The 15,781-nt window shown below is 45.5% G+C and overlaps 1 protein-coding gene and 1 non-coding gene across 2 annotated transcripts in view; one reads left to right on the top strand and one right to left on the bottom strand.

The window, feature by feature from the left end:
• Positions 1-10,126, bottom strand: part of Atp2a2 (ATPase sarcoplasmic/endoplasmic reticulum Ca2+ transporting 2) — a 47,763-nt gene extending 37,637 nt beyond the window's left edge. Inside the window, 3 exon segments of the mRNA XM_032887019.1 lie at positions 9,038-9,120; positions 9,229-9,246; positions 9,863-10,126. Of these exon segments, the coding sequence (XP_032742910.1) occupies positions 9,038-9,120; positions 9,229-9,246; positions 9,863-9,980 (219 nt within the window). The 5' untranslated portion in view covers positions 9,981-10,126.
• A 4,614-nt stretch (positions 10,127-14,740) lies between these two features.
• On the top strand, positions 14,741-14,846 carry LOC116885991. The gene has a single exon (XR_004386066.1). It is a non-coding gene; the product is annotated as a U6 spliceosomal RNA (small nuclear RNA).
• The last annotated feature ends 935 nt before the right edge of the window (positions 14,847-15,781 follow it).

The raw sequence follows: 15,781 nt of genomic DNA, 5'->3' as shown, positions 1-15,781 counted from the left end.
AACTTCTTAACAACTCTTATTAAAAGGATTTTTTCTTTTAAATGGAACGTCAGAGCACAAATAGTTTTTGTTTTGTTTTGTTTTGTTTTATTTTGATGGGAAGAAGGAATCTCATTCACTTCATAGGTAAATATTTCAAATAAACTTAAAAATCCTGATTTTATTACAATAAAGGTAAACACCTATACCCACACTGATTTAGTTAATTGTGTGTGTGTTTTAATGCTCTCTTCTGCCCTCCAGGGCCCTGTACACATTTGGTAATCAAATATACACATTGGCAAAACACCCATACACATCAATTAATAAAAAACTTCTTAAAAATTTACATCAATTCATAGACATATATGGCCTGAATTTACAGTTTAAAAAGACAAAAAAGGGTTGGGGATTTAGCTCAGTGGTAGAGCGCTTGCCTAGCAAACGCAAGGCCCTGGGTTCAGTCCCCAGCTCCGAAAAAAAAGAAAAAGAAAAAAAAATTCTAAAAAGACAAAAAAAACCAAACAAACAAAAAACAAAATCAGATGTGATGTTACATGCCTTTAATGTCAGCACTTGGGAGGCAGAGGCCAGAGGATCCCTGTTAGTTCAAGGTTAGTCTGGTCTACAAACTGAAAAACCTGGCTCAAAGAACCAAAAAAAAAAAACCAACCAAACAATCATTTAGAGAAAAAAAATTGACTATTCACTCAAATTCAACTTCTCAGAAGTTAATCCCTAAGTTCTCAGTGGTGGTGAAGGTCACATCAGACCTTCTGAGACTGGGGATGTATTTTTAAAGCAATTTACCACACAGCACCTAGTACTGCAATACAGCACTTCAGAAATTACAGGAATTCCCCCTCCAAATAAGTAAAATAAACTGAGCTGGGGAGACGGCATATTATGTAAAAGGCCTGCTGCCTAGAGTGATCGAAATTCAATCACATGGTAAAAGGAAAACTACTCCAAAAAGGTACAGGATGATTGCCAGCTTGAGGTAACATCCTTATTCTCACCCAACCAACCAGAATAACCAAGATACTATAAAGATGATAAAGAGAACACGGTGAGGCAACAAAGAACATCCAAGGCAGTGGTTCTCGGCCTTCCTAATGCTGCGACCCTTTAAAATAGTTCCTTATGCTGTGGTGACCCCCAACCATATGATTATTTTCATTGCTACTTCATAACTGTAATTTTGCTTGTTATGAACTGTAATATAAATACCTATGTTTTCTGATGGCCTTAGATGACCTCTGTGAAAGGATCATTCAACCGCCCCAAAAGGGTCATGACACAGGCGAGCCTTGCAGATCTGAGTTAAAAGTTACCCAGAAAGGCAAGTGAGACGGTGAGTGGGTAAAAGCACTTGCTAGGCAAGTCTGATGATCTGAGTTCAATTCTCAAACTCACAATGGAAGGATCTGTCCTCTGATCTCCATACGACAATGTCCATGTCATATATGCACACAAGCTTTCCATTTTCTAGGGCCAGGCGCCAACAAATGTCAGTGGCAATTTTATCAGAAACTGCCAACCTGAATGACTGAATCTGGAAGGTAGGCTTTGCTCTGCATGTGGGGGTGGGATGGGATGGGAGGCTGTATTGCTTAAGATGAACACATTTCACAATGAAGACCTTTTCTTTAAAAGATTATATAGGAGCTAGCAAGATGGCTCATCAGGTAAAGATACTCTACAAGCTTGACAATCTGAATTTGATCACTGGAACCCACAGAAAAGGGAGAGGAGAAAACTGATTCCATAATCATGTGACATGTGACCTGTGCACACCCTCCCTCCCCCAAACATTCAATCCTAGATCTCAGGAGGCAGTGGCCAGTAGATCTAAGTTCCAGGACATAATAAAGAGACCCTGTCTCCAAACAAACAAACAAACAAACACACACAATGTGTGTGTGTGTGTGCGCGCGCGCGCGCGTGTGTACACCCCTGTGTTATAAGTAAAATAAAGTTAAAGTAATGAGCCCACATAGCATTTATTCTCAATGAGGTTTTTTAAAAAACAAAACAACCCACAAATAGCAAATTACCAACAGGTGATTCAGGCAGTATGAAACTCTCAAGAGGAACAATGCTGAGCTAGCAAAGAATCACATCAAAGAAAAAGTATACAGGCTCTGACACATGTCCACTACCATTGACAAGTAGGGCAGGAGGAGACCAGAATGAATGTGATAAACACTACTGCAAGCTTTCAACAGGGCATGCCCAGTATTAAGGCCAGGATCTCCGCCAAAATGAAAACTTCTCTAGGAAGTTATAAATTTTGATAGATGCAGGATCACAGCTGCTGATACAGCCTTCCAAACATTTGCCAAGGAGAACATATCAGAATAAGAAATTTAATTAGCACTTAAAGAAGAAAAATTGCTCAACTTCATGAGTGACTAGGGCCTTTTCCAAAAGGTCAGTGAGGCATTAGTGACTCTAAGATAAGCTTCACACCTTGTTAAAGTGGGTATGAATTTCCTTCTTGGCAGCCAATCCTGGCGACAACTTAGGGCACCATCCCTCAACAGCTGGAGCGAAGGAAAGGCGAGCAGTGTCAGAATTACTAGAGTAACGAAAACCTTAGTAAGTCAAGAGATGTGACTGTTCTCATGACTATTTATCAAATGCAAGAATCCCAATTTGACTGGTGCACTAAATTTGCCTTCCATGAGTCCTGTTGAATAGAAAGCACAGGTTACCCACACTCGAAGGTTCTACAGATAGACTAATTATTGTTGTGTGAGAAACTAGAGACCAAATTTGCTAAGAATATCATCCAAACCTATTTAAAGTTTAAGGACCATCCATTCAAGACAGTTTAGTGGCTAGAGACTTTGCTTAACATATGCCAGGTCCTGGGGTCAGTCTCCAATACAAGGGATGAGGGAGAATTTCACAGCAGTTTCTTGAATACTTCATTAAAACAAAAACAAAGCTGAGGCTCAAGAGACACTCAGTGGCTAAGCGCCCCTTGCTGCTCTTCCAGGGCCCCAGTTCAGCTTTAAATTGCCAGTAACACAAACATACATATATATTCACATATCTAAAAAATTCTTAAAGATAGTCCACCGTAAAATAATAAATGACCCAGAAACTCAAATCCTGTATCTCAAATTAAAGATCAATCACATTTAACTGATAAAGCAAATCTATGCTCAGTGTTTTTCGGTGTCTGTGGTTTTGGCTCTATTGATAAGAAATCCTATCGGGCTATAAAGATGGGAAAACCAGTCCTGACAAACAACTGATGGGAGGAGGAAAACCCCAGATGTTCTCTTGTGGTCTGGTCAGTTTAGTTATAATTATGGGTTTTCCTCAGTTAAAGAAAATAGATTTACACAAGAGGGGAAATAGGTCTTAATTCTTTGAGACTAGGTTGGACATCAAGGATTCTCTTTATACTGCCTTTGTTCACTGCTGCCTCCCTAGGGGCTCAGAGGATGCTCTGGTCTAATACTGGACAAGTGGGGAAACAATGAAACAAGAGCTTGTAGAGCTAAATACAAAGCTGAGGTGAGAGTCTGGGAGTAAAGGAGTAACCAACAACCCACCAGGAACTGAAAGGAAGAGGGCTGTGTAGTTTTAGACAAAGACAGTGTTTCTTCTTCTCTCTGAACTGTGTTGTTACAGTAACGGGGCCTTTCCCCTAACTTGCCAGCCCTATTCCAAGTCACTATGCACTAGGTTTTAAGCTGAAGCAGTGCAGGATAGGTATCTTTCTACTGACATTCCTTTATAGCTCCATCTCTGGATTAGTGTGTAACTCAGAGGTAGAGCATTTTCCTAAAATACGGGAGGGTCTGGGGTTCCATCCAAGCTCACTAGAAATGGCACTATGGCACTACTAGTGCTCATAACTTTAAGGTTGTGTGTGTGTGCCTGAGAATATGTATATGCACATCATGTATGCTGGTATCCACTGAACCCAAAAGGGCCACCTAGAACTGGAGCTACAGATGGTTTGAGCCACCTGAAGAAGGTTCTGGAACCAAATCCAAGTCTTCTACAAGTATAGCAAGTACTCTTAACCACTAAGCCATCTTTCCAGGACAGGCTGACCTTCAACTTGAATCAGCCTTCCTACACTAGCTTTCTCAAGACTGGTATTACAAGTATTACACTTAACCTGGCAGTACTACTAATTCTACTACGAATAATGAGTAAACCAAGTTTGTTCTAACACAAAAAAGGCCATGTTCTGCTATGTATATGGGAGAGAAGGTTGTCACATTATGACAGGATTGTGAGCTGAGCTTTTCTTCCCCAGTCAAGAGTCTATGTATCCCTGGCTGGCTGGCCTGGAGCTCCCAGAGATCCATCTACTACCTCTGCCTCCTGAGTGTTGGGATTAAAATTGTGTATTGCCACACTCAATTAAGGCTGAACTCTCAAGACCACCCAGACAGCAAAGAAGCTGGAGTATAGTTTAGTGGGAGAATAATTGCATGTCGGGTAAAGGGCCCAGGTTTAGTGCCAGCATCATATGCTGAGGGGAAGAAAGATCAAAAATGCCATTTTCATCTTCCTTGTATCTTCAGAAACTTGCACTGTGCCTTTGAATCAGTAAATAAAATTTACATTAAGAATTTTATAAGAAGACAGAAGCAGGCAGATCTTTGTAAGTTTGTCAGCTTGGTCTACAGAGTGAGTTCTGGGACAGCCAGGGCTGTTATACATAAACACCCTATCTCAAAAAGAAAAAAAAAATTTATTTCAAAGAAATGGAAGTTAAGGACTTTACAGTATCACCACAAAAGATTATCAATAAATGATTTGCTAAGTAACTTGAGTGACAAAAAATAAATAAATAAAATAAAATTCCTTCAGTCAAAACAACAAAACCAAAAAACCTAACACAAATTACAATTCATTTTCTTCTGTAAAACACTTCAAAAAACCATGCATGGCCATACCATACACACCTGTGACCCCAGCACACAGAGGCTGGGGCAAGAGAATCAGCCCTGGAGTATATCCCTACAGTATGGAAAGTGAGGAAAAACATTAATGTTTCCTCTTCAAACACTTTTTAAATTGTACTAAGAAAATTTATAAAAATTTCAATCACCATAAAATGCACTATCAAACACTTCCTGAGGATCATTGAAACCAGCAAACTAAATAGCATATTTCATAAGTGTCTCAAAACCCTAGAAACAAATTTGTTCCTATATTTAAGGTTCTGAAGATACATATGACCCAGTAGTGCTAAGAGGATTTCTTGAGTTCAAGGCCAGCACAGTCTATATAGTCCTGGTCTCCAGGACAGGCAGAACTACAAAGACAGATCCAGTCTCAATACAACAAAAAAGTACTTTAGAATCAATCTAAGTATTGTAAAAATAGGAACTGGGGCAACAAGAAACCCATGCAGATTTTATCATTGGTACCACTATTGTCTAGATGGATCAGCTAATGCCAGCATAGCCCTAATGATACTCATTTCTCCTGCAGATCTTTCTTCAAAGGTTATCTTGTGAGGTTACACAGAACCCACTAAAAGCCTGCACGCCTCTCCCTAGAGTCAACACCTTTACCACAGCCCCTCTGCTTCACTTTCTCAAAAGGATCATTCAAGGCAACAGACTCCACGTTCCCATTATCCCTAGTGTGTACGTCAGGTGTTAACTATGGACGGGAGGAGTGGGCAGGCATTCCAGTTAGGTGACCATATGTAGAACACGTAAAGTTACTAACCTAAGAGAATGGAAACCCAAATGAAACAGAATTAGTGAATGGTGTCAAATTAACCCATGTGCAAAGGGAGATGCATTTTGCAGAGACAGTCTTGTATACCACAGGCTAACCTCAAACTCATTGTCTACCCAAGGATGGCCTTGAACTCCTAACCCACTACTTAGCTACCAAATACTAATTACAATTACAGGCACGCACTACCATATTTGAATTGACCTTTTTAAAAGAAACAGCTTTGGTGGATACTAAAAATTAAACTGTCCCCATGGGCCACAAGTGTAACCATTAATGTGGTTTCTTTTTCTTTTCTTTTTTTTTTTTTTTTTGGCCAGAGCAAAACATTAACTGTAGTTAACAGTTTACTAATCTGATATTTGAAATAAATCATTAATATCTTTCTAACCTGAAGAGAACAGGTGGTTTATGAGACCTGCCTGTTCACTGCTACTGCAGACCCTGAGCGTTTGGCTGTGATCCTCCTGTTGTGCCTGTAAGAATACACTGACTACCACAACTAAGTCGGGGCCCTCATTTGGACGCCGTGAAAAGAAATAATCTCAAGTTGGTGGCACAAGCCTGCCATCCTGGCTTCTAAGAGTCAAGCTAAGTGAGGTAAGAACATCAGGTAAGGCTGGGCTGGACGTACACAGGGAGCTTGAGACCAGTCTACAACACAGTAAAGATGATGCTGGTGGCGCATGCCTTTAATCCCAGCACTTGGGAAGCAGAGGCCATAAGTCTGGTCTACAGAGTGAGTTCAAGGATGGCCAAGATTACATCGAGAAACCCTGTATCAAAAACAAACACCAAAACAGAAGGAACTGAAGAAGGGCTAGGCAGGCAGTGCTTACAATCTAAGTGTAAGGCCCTGAGCTTAGACTGCGTGGCCTGGCTGTAACTGAAGCCTTCAGGAGGCAGAGGCAAGCTGGCTACCTGAACTAGCTCAATCAGTGAGCTCTGGGTTTAATCCAGCAACTCTGCCTTAGTATGTAAGGTGAGGAGAATTATTAAGCAAGGCACCTGATATCAACTTCTGGCCTCTGCACACACATTCATACACAAGTACACCCACATACCTGAACAAGTATACCCATACATTGCACATACACACATAGGCAGTAACTGAACTAGAAGGTAATAAGAACAGATCAAGCACCATATAGCACCATCAGCTCTCCATGAAGAACATCAACAAAGGCCATCTTCTAGAGTGCAATTTTTCTTTTTTCCATTTTTGTAGCTTTTAAGATACGGTCTTACTCTATCCCAGCTGTATTGATGCCCCCACTTCCTGAACCTTTTCTTTTGAAATAAAGCAACCTTGGAGTTTATTTCTTTTTAAAGGTTTATTCTTTTTAATGGTTTAGTATAGACTTAACCACAGGCACTAAAGGTTAGAGCTGGGACAGGCTTTAAAGCGGCCTCTGAAGAGTTATCCTAATCCATCCACAATCTCGATCACATAAACCAAAGGCAGTCAATTCCATAAAAAACACTTCCTAAACACGTATTCTTTAGCCATTTAACAAGTCAGATCACAAAAACCTAACAGTTCATTTCCTGAACAAGAATTCCAAGTAATTGTTGAAAATGAACTCAACTACTAACACTAACTCCTTATCACAAAAAAATGTTAAGCACTTCAAATTTGAAAATGATTAGAAATAATAAATTCCTAATTACTCCAATGCAAAATGTATCTATAATCATTAATTCTGCTTGATAAAAAGTCAAACTGTCCACTACAATTTGAAACTCTGTGAAATCCAAGTAACTTGTTCACTGAAAAGTGGCATGTTCCTAAGACTGCCTCAGTAGTACGAAAGGAAGCAGTAAGGACGCACTTTGCCTGCAGCTTGTCTGTATCAGCTGGTTAATTTCTAATTCCCAGTCCTTGATGGCCTTAGTGAATGATTACAGACTTCCAGATGCAGCCTGAATAAATACAAACCTTGAAGACCTCCTAGATACAGAACCTACTTTAGCACCCGGCACCATGCTCCCTGTCATCAGCGCCACTCATCTTGTTTACGAATGAAATGACCATTGACACTAACCACAACGATATACAATATATATAAGAAGCACAGAGTAAACGACTCACTAGTATGCTGAACGGTTTGCTGTGGGAGTCTACATTTTATTCAGTGAAAACCACAGGTAAGATTCTTAATACTGAACTAGTAATGGCCAGGCAATACTTAGACAACACGACAAACTAGAGTCTCAGGACAAAATGCACATACACAAGTGCTCCTAAAGGTCACCTTGCCACCAACATTTATTTTAAAAATAGTTAAAAATTCATCTTTCCTTTACCTGAACTCAGTAAGTTCTCTAAACAATCCTCTATGCTTTCTTCATAAAGGCCATGATCACAGACAGAACCCCTGGGTCAGACTTAAACGTGAATTCCTAATTGAAACCATACAGTCACCAGTTTTGTGAAGCCCAAAACAGCACTGTATGATTTTCACTTCCTATCATAGCATAAGAAAACAATGTTCTAACAACAAAAAATTGGTGTGTGTTATGAAGACTAAGAGCATCTGCACACCACTATACCATTTTAAAGAAACCATAAAGTCCACTGCCTGGAGGAAAATGCAGTAGTAAAATGTTAATAACCTAGAAATACCCTTGCCACCTCTAGTAGTCCTTCTTGGGCAGGTGTCTGCGTTTCACTAGTTTCTTAGCAACCACACTGGCTCAAGCACACCCAGAACAAGAAAGAAAGAAAGAAAAAGAAACAAAAACCCCACCTCTGCCCTCCTTCCCTCTTTAATATTTAAAACCAAGAGTGCTGGACTTTGTTCTCTTGGTCTAGGCATCACCCAAGACAGGGGTCCAGGTTAGATGCCACCCTAAAGGTCAGTGACCAAATTTGGTCAACACTGGTGCCATCTCTGCCGTCATCATTCTTGTCACTGTCAGGAACAACTGTCACCTTGCCACTACCAGGGAGGCAAAGCAGCTGGACTATTTCTTTTGTCCGCTCCATTTACAAAGTGCCCAACATCATCTTAGTGTGATCTTACAACATGATAACCAATGGAAGAACCCCAACAGAAAAGGCCTTCCAAGGAGAAACTTTCTGATACTAAAAACTGGTAGGGCACAAGCATTTCGGAGACCCTGCACAATCAGGATCCATTTCTCACTGCACTGCAAAAGTGGCTATTACCTTATCAAAACAGCTTCTAACATTTTTCCTCTAGTTCTTGGGTTATTTTGTCTTACTGTTTTTAAACACGGAAACTCAATGGCCATTATTTATTTTCTGGTATATCAAGAAATACTTTCAACTTTTAGGGGTAGACAAAATAATTTCTTAAATACTCACGAAAGATATACATGCTGCCAGCAATAAAATTCTAACTAGTAAGTCTTCAAACTGCTCGATCACAAGTTCCAGCAAGGTCTTTCCTGTTAGAAAAAGAAGGAAAAAAAAATTGTGTCAATTGTCCACATCAATCAGTCGGTGTCTGCACACACATCATCTCTCTAAAATAACACGTTAATAGAATTATTTACCTTCTTCAGCCGGCAATTCTAGAACGCCGAAATCCGACAGGCAACGTGTCAGGAGGAGAGCAGAAAGAAGAATGAAGACATTTTATTAGCGCTTTTTACAAAAACTGCTGAATTCACCACCACCGTTGTCTGAAAGGCAGATATAGGCACACGAACGGCGAACGACCTCTTTCCACTTTGATACCCCGAGAAAATTATGCAGCCCTGGTAATCAATGGTCTCGGAACTGCTCTTAAGCCCTCTCCGGCCTCCTGAACCATGCAGTCATTTCAGCTGGGTCATCACTTCTGCCAGATGTGCAACTTTGGGGAGTACGAGAAACGGTCGGAGGGTTTCTCAACCACATCGACGCCTCATAAATCCGCGGGGGACTCAGCCCAGCCGCAGGAGCCTCCTCCCTCTCTTTCTCTCCTCCTCCCTCCCCCCCCCCCCAGCTTGCAGAGCGCCGGGAAGGTCACCAGCTCGAGACCCCTAGAGGTCGGCGATGGCCCGGACCCGCGCGCGGACCGCCGGGCCTCTCGCAGCCGTCGGGCGCCGAGCCGAGCCGAGCCCCACGAGGTGGAGCCGGGTCAGCCATCTTCCCTTGCGCTCGGGCCCGCGCCGCGCCGCTGCAGCCCCGGCGCCCCGCACCTACCGTTGGAGCCCCATCTCTCCTTGAGCTTCTTGACCTGCTCCAGGCTCAGTCCCGTGCTCTCGTTGACGCCGAAGTGGCCCAGCACCTCCTCCACGGTCTTTGTGTGAGCGTTCTCCATGGCTGCGGGGGCCCCGGCCGGCCTCGCCTCGCGTCCCCGCGGCCTCCTCGCCTCCGCCTCGCACTCGGGCCGCGGGCTCGTGCCACCGCGGGCGCCCGGGCGCGGACAGCTGTCCCCTCCTCTTTCTCCTCCTCCTCCGCGGCGGCGGCCGCTTCCGCCTGACCGGGCGCTGAATCACCCGAGCCCCCTCCCCTAGAAACCGCCGCACGCGGCCGGGCCTCGCCGAGCCCGCCCGAGGGGCTGCGAGCCTCCCGCCCCGCCGCGAGTGTGCGTTGCCTCAGTTGCCAGCCGGCCGCAGGTAACGCAGGCCGCGGCGCTGCGCTGAGGAGACCCGGCGCGGCTGAGGAGGGGCGCCCGGGCGAGCCCTCGGTGGGGAGGACGGCGAGGCGGGCGACTGGAGAGGAGCTGCGCGGCGCGCCTGCCCGAGCCCCTCAGCTCTGCACCCCCGACAGCGGCGGAGGAAACTGCGGCGGAGGAGACGGGAGGTGGCGTCGGGGACGGCTCCGCGGAGGCTGCTCTAATAGCATTTATCCGCCGCTGCCTCCCCTCTCGCCGCCGCCGCGGCATGTGGACGCCGCTCATTGGCCGAGAGAGCCCAGCGCGGCGCGGGCGGCGCGGCCCCGCCCCCTCCCCCGGCGCCCTCCCGCGCGCGCGCTGCGCGCCCACGCTGCCGGCAGGCCCCGCCTCCTCCCGCGCGCCGTCCCCAGTAACCGGATCGAGGCCGCGCGCGGTGTGCGCGCGCAGGCCGCCTCCGCGTCCGCGCTGTGCTCGCTGCGGCCCGGGGCGGGCGGAGGGCGAGCCCGACCTTCCGCGGTCGCGGCTTTCCCATTCCGTCCGCGTGCAGGAATAGATCGCGGAGCTCACGGGTGGGCGCTCTGTGCTGGGGGCCCCGCCGCTGAGGGGGGACTTCCTGGGACCGCGTGGTGGCAGGGAGGCGCCGGAACGCCGGGGACCGAGGCGCGCAGGGACTGGTGTCCTTGGCTTGCCTCCGCGCCCTGGGCAGCGCGAGCCGTGCTCTGCATCCTAATGTCTCCTTCAGAGCCCCCCTCAGCAACCAAGGGGAGGAATTCCGCAGTTCCCTTCCCACACAGCCAAAAGCGCTCATCTGTCGCCTCGGGAACACCGCATCCCACACCCCCAGCCGAAAGCCCCATCTCCATCGCACGCCAACACCAGCCCTTCCTTCCCCTGCGGGTTCTGTGCCCCGACAGGGAATCCCACTCTTGGGGGAGGAAGGAGGAAGTTTTATTTCGGTTTTAGAAGCTCACACAGCCTTTGACACATGTCTGCATAGAAGTCACAGGTTATGCTGTAACAGCTGCGCCTGTGCTAGGTAGCTTGGCTTTGGCTTCAAAAATGAAGGCTGCTATATAGACTTTCACTTCCCCCAATGGGAGAAAAGGAGCCTTCAATCCCAAATCTATTCTTAAACCACAGATCATCTGTTGTGTCGGTGAGGTCTGTAGAGAGCCTAGCATGGAACGTAATTTTGCCAATATAAAGAGGCCACACAGAGCCAAGTGTGGTGCCCGCCTGTGATCCCAGCACACAGAGGTGGAAGCGACTCGATCAAGAGTTCAAGGTCACGTCCAGACACTTGAGTTTAGAACCAGCCTTCGATGTTGGACCTTGTCTAAAACATTAAAAAATAAATAAATTTAAAAGGCAGAGGAAGATGGGAAGCCATACTTAACAGGGAGGAGGACCTTTGCATTGAATTCACGAATATCTTCACAAAAAGCGGCTCCACGAAGGGAAATAGATTGCAAAATAAAGCATTTCGTCTACTTGAGTGTTTAGCAACGCCTCCCCCCCCAACACTTAAGTCCGTCCCACAAGGCTCCGCCTCAAGCCTTAAGATAGATGCCTTCAGCAGATGCAAATCACGGTGCTTTACCCGACTGAAAAAAAAAAAAATCAAGTACGTCATTTAATTATTTCCAAGGAGTGGAGGCTGGCATGCAGTTCTGATTGATACTTGGAATAGGACCAACAGAACCCTACACGAAACAAACAAACAAAAATTCTAGTGTATAGCAATGCACTGCCTAGAAGCAAGGTGGAAACTGGTTAGGTCACAGCCTCTTCTGGAGGATCAGGTGACGGCCTGCGAGGTGGGGGTGCGGTGATGGAGAGCGGGTGGGTCTTCCTCCTCCTTGTACTCCAGTTCTGCCTGCCTTCGTGTTTTTCACACCAACTGCAAGAGGCGCTGAGAGCAGGAAGGTCATGACCTCTCTGTTTGAGATGCTCACTGGGTTTCATTTTTTGTTCCTTTCTTTGTTTTTGTGTAGCCCCCTCTTTCACAGGCTGTAGGTGCACCTTACAACATGAGTTCCTGGTTCTTCTCCCGCCCCGGTCCCCGCCCCCGTCCCGGGCCATCTTCCGCATCTATATGTCCCCTCCCGAGAGATGCTTTTATTATCTAAAGCCGCTCCCCTCCCCAGTATGCCCGCTATCTCATTATTCAAGGGTCTCCTCCCCTAACACTTATCTATGGAAAACGCGCTGTACATTTCCTTTAGCTGCTCACTGCCCGCCTCCTAGCGTCTTTTACGACATCCAGATTTGAGATCCACGCGAACAGAGCTTGTCTGTCTTGTCCACACTCAGTACAAGGCCTAGCCCCCAGCATCTGCGCATTTATTGAGTAGGTACGGTTTCAATGAATGAGAGTCCCACCCTCCTCAACCCATCAGTGACTTGCAAAGGGGCTGTGCCAGCACAAAGGTCCCAGCACTCATCGGCTCAACTCCAGTGTATTGATTTTTTTTTCCATTCAGGAATAAACTGGATTTATTTTGGCCCCTGGACCACTGGCCTATGAGATTGGCTGTGAAGCTTAGGATTAAAACAAAGCTGCCTTATGGGGCTCCCAGAAATGACGCCTTTAGTCTCATAGGTACCCCTACCATCTTCCATTGCCCTTCTGGAATGTTCTTTGCAAGTTTCTTTTTTACTGAAGGTTGGAATGCTCCCTTAAACTAATAGTATAATTTTTTAGCTCAGCATTGGCCCCAGGCATATGATCATGCCAACTAGGTCTTTGTCTCCTGTCAGCCTGTCCTTATCTCTGAGCCCTCTTGCTTAGAGGTTGGCAAAACTGATCTTGAACCCAGACTCCCGGAGGCAGAATCCCTGGTTACTTTTATGTAGAAATAAAGTTGGGAGAAACAAATAAAAGGGTCTATCTCGCTTCAAAAAGAAGGAGAAACGGGCACGGCGTAGTCATGCCCACCTATAATCCCAACGCTTAGGAGGCAGAGGCAGCTGAGGATGAGGTGTAGACTAACCTGATCTACATAGTGAATTCCAGGCCAGCTTAGTGAGAACCTGCCTTAAAAAAAAAAAAAAAAAAAATTGGGGCTCAGTTTGTTTTGTGTGCAATGCTGTACTCCGCTGGTTTGCAAGGCTTTAATAAGAAAGGTTACCGTCTTCCAGCAAGGCTCAGAACTACATACTCAATCACTTGAGGACAGGAAGAGACGGAAAGACGCAGCGTGCAATGCAGAAAGATGAAGTGTGATCAAAGACCTTCAGAGGCACGAATAAAGGAGGACATTAGCTAGCCGGAAAAAAAAAGCAGGTTAGTTTAAAAAGCTATTCAGACAGAAAAGCCAGGAGGTGACTTGCAAAAGAGGCCTGGCCAGGTCTCAGCCCTCTGCAGGCCTCCTGGGAAGTGGTGGGGGCCACAGGAGGCAGCCTGCTCCATATTTGGACAGCTCCAATCATTAAAGCAGCCCCATTGTGAGCTGAGTCCACCTTCTCCTGGCTACATCCGTTCTTAGTTAGCTCTCCGAAACCACCACGAACAAGCTTAAATCCTCTGTGTTCCCTTTGAGTATTTCCAGATCGCACCAATGTGTCCTTTCCTAACTAAAAAGAGCAGCTGGGCACTGAGCTGTTTCCTTAAAGCCCGAATCCCAGCCCCTCAACCTCTCTGGACTCGTCCAATATTGAGCATCCTCGCCCAAGCGTGCGTGACCCCACCTCTGTCCTTCCACTTACACCGTATTAGCAGCGAACTCAAACCAAGCCCTCTGTGGGCGAATCAGAGTCCCGTTAAATCTATTTATGGTATACTTAGCCTGTTGATTTTTCTGTCCCAGGCACTGAGCCCTGCCTATAATTGAATGTTTTTTGTGCTTATTATGATCTCTTTTAGTCTTATCTTCAAGCAGTCTTTTTAAAAAGATTTTTCAAAAATGGGAATGAATGTTCTGCTTGCATACATGCATAGGTACCACGGCGAAGGCCAGAAGGTGGCATCAGATCGCTCAGAACTGGAATTACAGATAATTGTAAGCAGCCACGTGGGTGCTGAGACTAGAACCTGGGTCCTCTGAAAGAGCTGGCAGTGTTCTTAACGACCAAAGCATCTCTCCAGTCCCCAGATTTAGTTTGAACTCTGTGTGTGTATATCTGTGTGGCGGTATGTGCACATGAGTGCAGTTACCTAAAGAGGCCAGGAGAGGTCATCAGATTCCCCGGACCTGGAGTTAGCAGTTTGTTGTGAGCCATCAACATGGATGCTGGAAAAAAGAACTAAAGAAAAAGTTAGGGCTGGAAAGATGGCTCAGAGGTTAAGAGTGCTGACTGTTCTTCCAGAGGTCCTGAGTTCAGTTCCCAGCAACCACATGGTGGCTCACAAACCATCTGTAATGGGATCCGATGCCCTCTTTTGATGTGTCTGAAGACAGCTACAGTGTATTCAAATACATGAAATAAATAAATAAATCTTAAACAAAACGAAACAATGTTTAGACTGCATTCCCTCTGGCAGCACCTAAAGTGGAAAGGACGTAGAGGAGCTTAGCATGGCTCCTGTGTAAGCATGATGTGTAAATTTGTGAAGCGTTCCACATTTTAAATGATAGTTGTATCCTGTACTTTACTTTGTTATGTTCGGTTGCTATTTCCTAGAAGCCTGTTCTTTTCTAATGAAAGACAGAAAGGGAGTGGATCCAGAGGGCCAAGGAGGTGGAGGGGGGAACTGGAAGGGGTAGAGGGAGAGAAAACTACAGTTAGGATATATTGAATGAGAAAAGAATCTATTTTCAAGAAAAGAAAAAATTAAAAAAAAAAGGATTTAGTTTTTGTCTATGAGTGTCTTGCCTTTCATACGTGTCTTTAGGGTTTTACTGCTATTGACGAGATACCGTGACCAATGCAACTCTTATAAAGGACGACGTTTAATTGGGGCTGGCTCACAGGTTCAGAAATTATCATCATGGTGGGAAGCATGGCAGCACGCAGGTAGACATGGTGCTCGAGAAGGAGCTGAGAGTTCTATATCTTTTTTTCTTTTTTCTTTTCTTTTTTTCGGAGCTGGGGACCGAACCCAGGGCTTTGCGCTTGCTAGGCAAGCGCTCTACCACTGAGCCAAATCCCCAACCCCGAGAGTTCTATATCTTGATCGGCAGGCAGCAGAAGGGGACTGTGTATCAACTGGGGGTAGCTTCAGCATGAGGCCTCAAGGCCCACCCCCTCTTCCTGCAGCAAGGCCACACCTATTCCAACAAGGCCATACCTCCTAATAATGCCACTTCCTAATACCAAGCACTCAAACACGTGGGTCTATGGGGCCACGCCTATTCAAATCACCACACTCTGTCTGTACATTATATACACGCCAGGTGCTCTTGGAGGCCAACAACTGCTCCTTACCACTCAGTGGCCCCTCTAACCCCAACCCCAAACAGTGTTTCAGTGATACATCTCAGATTTGATTTACATATAATTTAACAAACAGGATGGCTACGTCACTATCCAACAGGTCTTTTAGCTACTCATTCCAGATCAGA

Source organism: Rattus rattus, chromosome 16 (genome assembly GCF_011064425.1).
Source record: "Rattus rattus isolate New Zealand chromosome 16, Rrattus_CSIRO_v1, whole genome shotgun sequence".
In the NCBI taxonomy this organism is placed as follows: domain Eukaryota; kingdom Metazoa; phylum Chordata; class Mammalia; order Rodentia; family Muridae; genus Rattus; species Rattus rattus.
This window is presented reverse-complemented; position numbering and strand designations above follow the sequence as displayed.